The following is a 12446-nucleotide window of genomic DNA, read 5'->3' as shown; positions in this document are numbered from 1 at the left end:
CTGACCTACAGACATTGCCAGTCAGTGTGGTTTGTCGCTGATTGTCCACAAGATGCTTTATTGTTCTACCTATGTCCTCAGACTGGTTCTTCTTACCTAAGACACCATCAGCCAGGAAAGGGGATAAATCCTTTTCACCGATTCATCTGATCATTATTTCTCTTTTCTATGACCGATCATATTGCAATAATTTTTATGTCCTGTAAGGGTCTTGATGGTTTTGTTGCCCACACTAATGTCTTTAGAGATGCTAGACAATGACTTTTAATTCATTGGGATCATTCAGTTTCCCAGTATTTAACCCTGGTTACATTGAAGTGGTGGGTACAAAATTGATCCATATTGTTTATTCTGGACTCTCTTTGAAGGCAAGGATTCTTCTGCGATGTTTATATCTAATCAGATTTGTCATATTTCTATGTCTTTAGTCAAATTGCCCACTGGAGGACAATATGTGGACCTCCCCAATACTTTTATGTCACATTATTTGCATGATCTGGCAGTATCTTAACTGAGGGTTTTTGACTACACCCTGTAGCTATGTTAACCACTTCTGCTAGATTAGACAGAGGGCCAAGTATTTTCATTACTATGCTTGTGTCTTCTTTACTTTTCAGGGTCCCTTACCTCATTTTCACAGGATCCCACTCTGGTGCCCAGGCAGGTGTGCTTTTATCAAACCAATTCCATGCAAGCAACCAATAATTCAATATACTTTATCTAGGTTCCAACAGGCTTTATAGGAATGAGATGTTCCATAAGACCACATAGAGGCTGCCAAGGCAGTATTACTGTACTATGCTGGACCACCATTCATGGACTATCATGAGTAAAGCATAAGGGGATTCTGCCTGTCCTTGCAGATCATTGGATTGCATAAATTGGAATCAGTTGGCTTTTAAAAATTTAGGGAACTTGGTTCACCTATTGTACTGTTTCCATAGTACTGTTCCTCAGAACTCCCCAACATTCATTACCCCACCCCCACTAGATTCTACTGGGTTAGTGGACAGAGGCTTTTCCTCCAGAGTGTTAGAGTGAATATCCTCCACTCTTGGAGAAGATGGCAAAGTTGGGAGCCCTCCTACCCTGATCCCTTGATGTTTTTTTCCAAGATGTCGGAAGGAGAGGCACCAGCCTATGTGGGAGCCTACTTGTAATGCAGGTTCAGATTTGACACTCGGCTATCTGGTTCAGTTGAGCGTGGCCCTTCTTTTTATCGATATTTATTTGGTACCTTGTTTGTGGAAGAGGGTCCATTGTTTCCTGGTAACTCTGAGTGCATAGTGGTCCCATCCTGGGTCCTTGGTTGAGCACAGTTTGTGTCACGTTCTCCCCATAATTCCAGGGGCAAGAGAAATTTACCTTGCCCACAAGGTTGGGGAGTGAGGATGAGTCTTCATAATTCCAGACCGGATGAGTTCTGTTTCTTCTGGTTGAGTAACGCGTACAATATCCCATCTCCAAGCCTGGAGTGTTGCCTTTTCGACTTCTTCAGGTTGAGGAGAAGGTTTGTCCACTTTGGTGTTGCTTATCTTCACAGGTTAGAATCCACTCATAAGTTTATATATTGCATTCCAATTGCCCTAGTCACCAACGTGGGATATATGGACCATAGCCCTATAATTCCAACCTCGAGCAGTGGAACCTTGGCTATCTGGTTGGGGCCTGGATAGTAGTGATGATAAATCATGTAAAGTTCCATGAATTATGTTCTGGGTGAAGAGCATACCTGTACTGGATGTATAGCAATTATCCCACTAGGGTGCCAATCTTCTATTGACACACTTATAATCTACACAGATGCTTTCTATATGGATAATGCCCTCTCAATCCTCTCTGCTTTCTAAGTATGAGGTTCTAGTTGTAGTGTGAGAGGAGGTTAGTAGTTTTCTTAAATTGAAAATATATTTAAAATAATACTTACCTCCTCTCACATTCTCCCACCCTTCCTCCCCACTAAGAGCCGGTGTTAGAGATTGCAGATTGAGTATTGAAAAAGTGATAACATTATCTAAATGAGGTGCTTATGTACAGTACCAGGATAGAGGGCACATTGACGTTGGTGGAGAGGGTCGTGAGACAAATACTGCCAACGGCAATTAAGTGGGGTATAAATGACTGGAACAAACAAGAAAAAATCAGACCAATGCTTAGATGGACAAAGGAAGAAACCCTGGCAGTCGAGTAATAGCTGTAGTGTGAAAAGAGGTAAATATTGGAAATACATTTTTGATTTAAGAAAATGTTAATTTGAATGACAGAATAGGTATTACTGTTCTTTCTCTCCTTGGTTGATAAATTTTCTGATGTGAGAAAGTAATTAAGTTATCTTTAACAGTTAATTCATACAAAATTCTTGGACACTTATGTTTGATTTTTTTTTAATCATTATTCTTAAAGGTCTTCAGGAATTAAAATATTAAAATAAAAGTTTTATTTTGTTTAACTTTATCTGCTCTCTTGAACATTAGTTTGTTCACTTTTATCAGGCTTTGGATCCAATCAAGTTAAAAAGTTTACATTGTTATACTTTAGGTGATGTAACTTATACCTGTTAATGCTCTTTTGTTGTGTATCAGCTTTCTTAACAGCAAATCCTTGTTTACTCACTAAAGATTAAATAATACCACTTGTTAATCAAAATGCACACTGGTAAACTACTCATTCATATTGATTATTATTATTAGGAATTATGAAAAGGTAAAAGCATATTCTGGAATTTTTGAAAAGGTATTTAGTTAATACAATAATACACCACAGTACATGGGAGATTTACAATAAAAGAAAATCAACATAACTGATTTGTCTTAAAGTTTTAAATTGTTTGAATAGCTCACCAACTGTGATGAAAACAATAGCAGAAAAACTGCCAGTGCAATGCACTGGGACCCATGGCCACGGGGGGGTCCATCATATTGTCAAATTTTAATAATATATTATTATCTCAGATTAAGCTTGAAAATATTTTATGTTCTTCTAACGTAGTGTCCTGAATGTTTTGGTATTGTAAATAAAATGATTTACATTTTACAACGTTTTCTAATACTTATAATCTGAATATATATATATAAAGCACAAAAACCTGTCTGTCTGTCTGCTATTTAACTACTCCTAGGTTGCTGAGCCAGTCTCAACCAAACTTTGTGGGAAGATAGTTTGGAACAAGGGGCATGTCAATAGGGGGTTCACAACCCCCTCCACCCCTCATTATCTCTGTTAATGAGCATTTATCTTTGACATAAGTTAACATTAACATTCATAGATGGTGCTAGACCCTTACATCAATAAGAAAACTTAAATTTTCTATAACACAGCATAAACACAGTATGGAGGGCACACAAATGTCTTATATTTTTCAGAGAGTGTGCCAGCACTCTAAATGGAGGATTGCAATGAAAAAAATGGCCACCACTATTGTAGTAATACCCAATCTCATCTGAAGTTTCTACTCCAACAGTCACCATAAGGTTGATATGAAAAGCTCTTTCTTGAGTTATATCCACTTCCTACTCTGACCTGTGACCTTTCAACTTTGGCCCATAACACACTTCTGTGGCCAATGACTGTCAGTTAATTAATCATGTGAAACACTGTGGAAGGACATTAATAGCTGAGTGTTGAAAGCAGGTAATAGAAAGCCCCTATTACTACTACTTTTATTGCTACCTCTTCCTACAAAAATCACTCTGACCATTGCACAGTGTATACCGTGTTTTAAGTATATACATATTGAATATGAAATCTTATGCAAACCTTTTGGTGAGGTAATAATAAATACTGTAATATTATGTTATAAGTAAACTGTGTGAAAGTTAGGACTTTTGTGTTATTTGTCATACTAGCAACCCCAACATTTTTTTAAGTTCATAATCTGGACATAGGATGGATATCTCAGCTTGTAAGCCAATAAATCACATTCTGTTTGGTGCAATAAAGTTCAACAAGTAGAATAAACCTCACTGAAGCAAGAGGTGGTAGCTCATTTTCTTAAAAGATATATATATTCTTCTCCCTTTAGAGGAGGAGGTAACACTTCACTTTCAGTTGTAAAGATCCACTATTCTGTACCATCCTTGCAAACTCAACCCCTTAAGCACTAAATGTTTTGTTGAAACATAATTTCAAAATTTAAATTTTACAATGATTAGTGCTTCTAATGAACTATCCACATATCTGCCTCTTAACTTCGAATCCCCTACTCAGTTATGTAGTGACCTGTGTGTTGAAATTAAGTTACAAAAATCATAGTGCAATGTGCAGCAATATACTGAAATTTATAAAGAATTAAATGCCACATCTAAACTGCCCAAACTAGAATAAATAATAATGGAGACAATGAGAAGGATGTTTCAAAAGTAAGTCAAGAAACACTTATAAGTAGAAGAACCATGGTCTGCAAACAACCAGCAGGGTTCGCAATGTGCAATATCTAGTGAAGGTGAAAAACACAGTCATAACATAAAACTAGTCCAGCTTTAGATTTCTTGTTGTAGTAACTGTCTGAAAAAACAATGTCCTTTTAGTTTCTCATTCCATGAAAACGACCTCTTAGGTCAACATGATCCTTTTGAAATAATGAAACATTTTAACCCACTGTCTTTGATGTGTAAAGGAAACAGTCCTTGGTCTGTCAACAAAATAGAGAGATCCCTATTCCACAGAGTTGGGCATAATTTTAAAGTTTAATATTTTGAACAACCTTAGATACAGAAGGTTTTATTTTTAACTCTCTTTATGCTTTGCCAGAGATATGTATAAAGCTGTTCAGGTACGAGTTTTTAATTTCAAGTATATTTTGAATACAGTTGTTATGTGCAAAATTCAAATTATGTGTGGTACAATGCACATACTCAGCATTTTTTTGATATTCTTGCTTGTATACCTGAATATACACCACTCATAGAAGCAGCACAATTTTACCCTTGCATGTGACATTTCATTACGTCTATTCCTTTTTCTTCAACAGAATTAACAATTTCATTTTCAAGACCAGCTGCACTTTGATTGGTTATTTGGCAAAATCCAAGAAATTATCTATTTATTGTGAGATCATTCGAAATAAATTTATCATTACATCTTTTACTTGATGGCTAAGATATTTACTCAAGCTTCATCATAGGTCTACCAAAGTGCTGTACATAGGGTTGTGGCCAGTTCAACCAAAGAGAATACATGAAAATCACTATGCAACGTTTCCGGGTGAAAATGTATGACTGAAATTATCAGTGAATAGTAAGCCTTCACGAGTTTTGTTCAAATCAGGCATTTAGAAACCACATTGATGATTTCAAGTAATTGAGCTTGAAATAAAGTTAAGAATACAAATTAAAATTTTATAACTTGGAAGCTACTGTTCATTCATTGGGTTTTTGCCGAGAAAATTAATTTTTTATAGTTCTTTATAATATCTAAATATCAATATCTCAAAGCAACTAGACATCCATGTCTAGAAGACTGGTCCTTACTGGAAATGAAGAACAGTAAATTTCTAATTGTTATTTATTGGAACTGAAAAATAGCAATTTGCCAGCTGTACCTAGGAGTCATGTAGCTACCTTGCTCCATGGTGCCACCAGCAGTAGTTTCCAAGATGTTGCCCTGAAATGTGCTGATAAACTAACATTTTCCTTGACTACCAGAAGGAATACATGAGTTACATTGAGGAATCATGAGAACACAGGTTTACTGGAAGCTGTCTGTTTTTCAGTTCCAATAAGAAATAGCTGGCAACTCTCTTCTTCAATTCCAATAAGTAACAGCTTGCAGCTTGCTGTTCTTCACTTCTATCGGAATTGACAGAGAAACTCATGTAATGGCAGACAGAATTTGTTCAAAATGTAGAAGATGAGTTACATAGTTTTATGTCACAAGTTTTTCAAAATTCCCTTAGTTTTTGCTTGTTCCTGAATTACCAGATTTTTGCTGCATTTGAATTAGAATGAATACAAATATCAAATTATTTGTGCATTGCTTTGGTGGCTTCTGGTATGTGTGGGGCCCACCTTTTTCCGTGCCCTTTTTTGGGCTTTATTACTCGCTGCTCCATGATCTCATCAACTGCACATAAATTTTTTAGCTTCAATGGGATGTTGCTATAAACTTAGTAAAGTTGCATTATTTTCATGGCATCACAAATGCAAGCTCAAGTCTAGTACGAAAGCAGTGAACAGTGATTAACTATAGTATCTACTTTCTAATAAGAACAGAAAAACCAGCCTTTCCCCCATGTCTTAATTAGTACCATACCTTAGCTTCAAAATAGGTTGAAGCCCCATTGTCTCCACTGTAATGAGCAGTAACTTCTTTAAGCCTTGGATGGTTCCATCTGAAATAACTTTGAAATGGAGAAATGAGGCCTTCACATTCTCATGCTTGTTCACACACTCAGTGACCTTATAGACTGGGCTTCCTTCAGTCAAAACAAAATAGCTTGCTTTGGCTAAGTGATCCAGTCTCTTTCCATATATACATATATATATATTGTTACATATCTGCTTGTTTGTTAATTTCCGGTAGAACTTCAGCAATACAAGTACTTTCTTGAATAAAACTAGTTTATCGTTTCTCGTCGATTTACTTAACAACCTTTATAACACAAGTTATAAATCACAGTGATTCACACCCTTTACTTACGGTGCCTACTGTTTGCTTGACTTAATTATCTATCTCTTCTGATCTTGCTGGTTTTTCTTGCCAGGCTTATATACTAAAAAGAGGGTGTCTACAATGCACTCGAACGCACTTGATTCTTCGAGAAACTACAGTGTGCATGATCCCAGCGTCGCGTTACTTCCACTGTCATAACAATATAGTCAACTCCTGGGTCTTGACATCTGTGGCATAAATAGCACTGATACTTATAACTCCCTTTTGTTTTTTCTCCATTGTGCTGGAATCATTTTGAAACATGTTGCTTATAAGTGTACCCTACAGAGGAAAGGGCTTTGTCTGAAAACATAAAATGGGGTTATTGTGCTGAAACGTACATAACATTGTCATGTATTTTTAAAAATATAATCAGTCACTAAAGATTCTACATTCTTTAAAATATGATATTTAGAAACGTAAACGGATGCTATATTGATTAAAAAATTTCTGGTTGTTTTACACATCCATAGTTTGATATGTGATTGCCATTGCAAAATATTGACTTGTATTACTAAGAGTGTAACCAGTTGATGATGTTTAGAACTATATATATATATATATATACATATATATATAATTCTCAAAGTCAGTCAATTTCTCACCTAAGTTTGAATGTACTTTTCTATTAGGGTGCTTTGCTAAATATTTTTTTGGTCAATCCATACAGTCTGCAGATGTGTTTCATTTTAAATGTTCTTTATCATATTGTTTAGCCATTGTAAGGACAAAATAATTCCTGATCAGTGTTCCCTCTAAGCTGCATGGCTGCACAACAATCAATCAAGTGCTGTGCACTTAATTATTTATGCCATGCACATCCTCAGTAACATTGAGGAGTCTCAACATGTTGATGGCCTTAATGACCTTGGCAGTTGATAAGCCTAAAGCCCAAATAACCAACTGGTAGCATTGAAAGTGGCCTTATGATCCAATAGGGGGTCGATGATCTAAGAATACCAGTAGTGCACATCAGAACATTGCCTTGATACTGATGCACATAAAACAATTCATTTTGCACATGGATTGAAAAAATTAGAGGGAACATTGATCCTGATAATCTTTAGCTGTGATTCATATTTATTGCACTGTAGTCACAATGACTGCATTTTTCCTTTCTCCAATAAACAAGCCATTTTCCAGCTAGATCAGTTGCTTGTTCCTATATAAACCTTTATACTTTGACAGAGAGTAACATTTCATAAGTACATGTACACAACAAGTAATTAACAAAAGAACATCATCTACCTGAAAGCTGAAAACTGCTTACTTATGGCTTACTTTCTGTCACTTTTGATGAATTAATGGCTTACTTTCTGTCATTTTGATGAACTTATGGCTTAATTTCTGTCATTTTGATGAACTTATGGCTTATATTGGCTGTAGTCACTAATTAAATGTTCTGTTGTATTGGCTGTAGTCACTAATCAAAAGCTCTGTTGTTTTGTCTGCAATCACTAATCAAATGCACTAATGTATTGACTGCAGTTAATAACCAAATGCACTGACACATTGTTCATAGTTGCTAATCAAGTAATTGATAGTAAATAAGCCATTAATTCATGCAAATGATAGAAAGTAAGTTATTAATTCATCAAAGTGACAGAAAGTGAGCCATGAGTTCATCAAAATGACAGAAAGTGAGCCATAAGTGCATCAAAATGACAGAAAGTAAGCCATTAATTTATCAAACTGACAGAGGGTAAGCCATTAAGTCATGAAACTGACACAGAGTTAGCCATTAAGTCATCAAACTGACACAGAGTAAGCCATTAATACATGAAAATGATAGAAAGTAAGCCATTAATTCATCAAAGTGACAGAAAGTAAGCCATTAATTCATCAAAGTGACAGAAAGTAAGCCATAAGATCATCAAAGTGACAGAAAGTAAGCCATAAGATCATCAAAATGACAGTAAGTAAGCCATAAGTTCATCAAAATGACAGAAACAACAGAACATTTAATTAGTGACTACAGCCAATACAACATAGCTTTTGATTAGTGACTACAGTCAATACAACAGAGCATTTGGTTAGTGACTACAGCCAATACAACAGAGCTTTTGATTAGTGACTACAGCCAATACAACAGAGCATTTGGTTAGTGACTACAGCCAATACAACATAGCTTTTGATTAGTGACTACAGTCAATACAACAAAGCATTTGGTTAGTGACTACAGCCAATACAACAGAGCTTTTGATTAGTGACTACAGCCAATACAACAGAGCATTTGGTTAGTGATTACAGCCAATACAACAGAGCATTTGGTTAGTGACTACAGTCAATACAACAGAGCATTTGGTTATTAACTACAGTCAATACAACAGAGCATTTGGTTATTAACTACAGTCAATACAACTGAGCATTTGGTTAGTGACTACAGCCAATACAACAGAGCATTTGGTTAGTGACTACAGTCAATACAACAGATAATTTGGTTATTAACTACAGTCAATACAGCAGAGCATTTGGTTATTAACTACAGTCAATACAACTGAGCATTTGGTTAGTGACTACAGCCAATACAACATAGCTTTTGATTAGTGACTACAGTCAATACAACAGAGCATTTGGTTATTAACTACAGTCAATACAACAGAGCATTTGGTTATTAACTACAGTCAATACAACAGAGCATTTGGTTAGTGACTACAGTCAATAAACAGAGCATTTGGTTATTAACTACAGTCAATACAACAGAGTATTTGGTTATGAACTACAGTCAATACATTAGTGCACTTGGCTAGTGACTGCAGACAATACAATAGTGCATTTGGTTAGCAAATATGCATTAGATACTGCAACAGTTGTTAAATTGAATCTTGTAACAGCAAAACTAAATAATATGTACTTTTTTTTAAACAGTGAAAGATTTAAGACTGTAAAATCAATATCCTGTATGTGAGATTATCTATAAAAAAGAAGTCATTTGAAACGAATTGATGTTATTTGAACATAGTCAGTTCTTTAAAGTAAGATCTGATTTTTAGTACATATTCAGGTCTAATGATATACATGTAAAAGACCCCAAATATTAATTTATAATTCTTCATCTTTCAAAATGGTGGAAGTATATGTATCTATTTAATGATCCAAGAGGTTTAATTTTTTTCTTCTAGGAAAAACAGAAATGGCAAAGCAAGTGGCTAATTACCTTCATAAAGGAAATGCAAAGGTTAGTGATATTTTAAGATGTATTTTTTCAAAGATGATTACGTGAACATATAAAGATAAGAGATACATAATGTTTATAGTCTTGGATGGACAGGAAGAATATAATTTGATACACTGTTGAAAATCTTCAGACATTTTGTATTAATTGAAGGCTTTATTTAATAAGACATTAATAATGTTTATGGTCCTAGATGGACAGGATAGATATAATTTGATATACTGTTACCCTAAACCCTTCTCCTTTTGTTTTCTTTAATCATCTTGGGTCTTTCATACTGAACTATTGTCTTAGATGTGTCCACGTTTTCACATATGCCTAGAAAAACATCACTTTAAAATCTTAGTCTTTGTTCTTTCCATATTACTACCATTTTTTTTTTTCGTACTTGTACATCCATTTGTAGTTGGATGTCTGTTTTTTTTCTTGTGATGTGTGATTTTTATTAGTGAAAGAAAAGAAAATACTAAATCATTTAAAGACAATGGCTTTTATATTACTATTTGTTTTTTATATGATTTATTTTTGATGCACAATTAAGCATCTTGAAGTGTTACACACAGTGTTTTCTAGTGTTCTGCTGAGATGTTTTCTACTCTCATCATTACCAATTACATTTTGGATTACTTGACTAGCCCTATTCATTAAATAATTCCATCTTTGTCAAACAGTTATCTCACTATTCACATGTGACCTTCTCAAAAAAAAAAAAATGGTTACTGTAAACAACACCTGTAACATTATCATAAAACTCAGTAGAAATGTGATCATAAACTGTTTGATGATAAAATGAATTGATCTTATCTGATATAGTGGTTTCTGTAAACAACACTTGTAACATCATAAAACTCGGCTTGAAATCTGATCATAAAACAAGATATGATGATCTGTATATTTTGAAATGAAGAATAATGAGTGATAAAGAACTTGGAATTGGGTCATGCCAAGTGACTAACAATTACTGAAAACTATGGACTGACTGCCTGGAAATGTATGAAGTACTTTGTATACATATTGTCCTATGTTATGAAATACACAATCTTATAGTAACACATTAACCTATAATTAAAGCTGAGTTGAAAACTGTAATGGATTGCACTTGCCTTATTTCATGAATGCTAAATCATACCTGTCTTGAGTTGAAAAAGGCCTACAATACCTATGCTGACTGAAATACAAGTGAAATAGAAGTATATATAAAGATATGACAATTAGGTCATTATAAAAAGTTTGTGGAACTTTATTCAAAAGTATGTATTTTGCCAGACTATTAACTTTAAAAAATTCTCCACTAAGTTGAACATTTCAGCTAATCATATTGGTGTAACAAAATGTAAGTTATCCATTTGGTTTCTTAATCACTTGGTCCACAGTGTTACTAATGTATTACAAGTAGATTTGTAATTGTTAACACTACAAAATATTACTGTTTATTTATAGAGTTTCATCAGACTAGACATGTCTGAATACCAGGGAAAACATGAGGTAAGTTTTAAGTAACATCTGAATGAAATATCATAAAGAAAATATGTTGCATGGTACTGATTAATGTGATTACGTTGTTATATATGGATGTTGTCAAGTGAATAAGTGTTTATATGCATGGTACTAATGAATCTTATTACATTGTTATATATCTATATTGTTATGTCAATGTGTGTTTATATACATGTGGATGAATATCATAAGAAAAAAGGTTGCTTGGTACTAATGATTCAGATTACATTGTTATATGTATATATTGTTGTTTTAACCCTTTCGAGATGGGTCACGGATGAAAGGCCATGTCATCTTGTTTGTTGAATCGCATTCAAAATTTTATTGAATTACTGTTTCATGAATTTATGTCAATAACTTTGGTATCAAACTGTAGATTATAATTCAAATTTTAGTACTATACATTACTCAATTTGTTAATTTAAAACAAACACAGATAAACATCGATTTTTGTGTGTTATGTGGTGTATTGAATGCATCACTGGTTCAAATTAGATGTTTCTGAAGTCAAAGTACTAAGTCTATAGTTTCATACAAATTAGAAAGTCAAATTACCAATATTGACAAGCTAGAATATAAAATAAGAATGTCTCATGTTTTCTATTTGCTAAGATATTGCTCATGTAATAAATAACACACAGTGACACCCCACCTGCTACTTTCCATTTTTCAGAAATGCTCCTTTACATACGCTTACTTTTATATATGACATGAATAACCAATCGAAAGCTCAGAATGTACCCCTAGCAGCTTTTTCATCTATTTTAACGTGCTTGATGCCATTTCTTTCTTTTGAACCAATATTTCAAGGAGGTAGGGTTTGTCTTTAGTCTGCTCAAAATTTCATAGTTTTTTGACACTAAAATACATCTTAGTTACTAAGCATGATAAATTATAGTGGAATTCTATGGTATTAATGTAGTAATTTATGATTTTTTGGCTATTCAAATGTATATATAAAACCTAAAAAAAGTGTTTTGTTTCATATCCTCCACGGACAAATTTTTTAAAGGCTTAGCAACCTACATAAAGCAACGACTGAGTATAAAGGTTGTAACTAGAAGAGATAATTGTTTGCTTTACTTCTATATTTACTGTTCTATGTTTTAAGAAAAATATGTTTAAG

The 12446-nt window shown here is 34.0% G+C and overlaps 1 protein-coding gene across 1 annotated transcript in view; it reads left to right on the top strand.

The window, feature by feature from the left end:
- LOC106474194 (caseinolytic peptidase B protein homolog) overlaps nucleotides 1-12446 on the top strand; it is a 29494-nt gene that overhangs the window by 8079 nt on the left and 8969 nt on the right. The window contains exons 4-5 of the mRNA XM_013934886.2: nucleotides 9771-9826; nucleotides 11264-11308. Coding sequence (XP_013790340.1) covers nucleotides 9771-9826; nucleotides 11264-11308 — 101 coding nt within the window. The remainder of the gene's footprint in view (nucleotides 1-9770; nucleotides 9827-11263; nucleotides 11309-12446) is intronic.

The sequence above is a fragment of the Limulus polyphemus genome, unplaced genomic scaffold (genome assembly GCF_000517525.1).
Source record: "Limulus polyphemus unplaced genomic scaffold, Limulus_polyphemus-2.1.2 Scaffold6936, whole genome shotgun sequence".
Taxonomy (NCBI): domain Eukaryota; kingdom Metazoa; phylum Arthropoda; class Merostomata; order Xiphosura; family Limulidae; genus Limulus; species Limulus polyphemus.
This window is presented reverse-complemented; position numbering and strand designations above follow the sequence as displayed.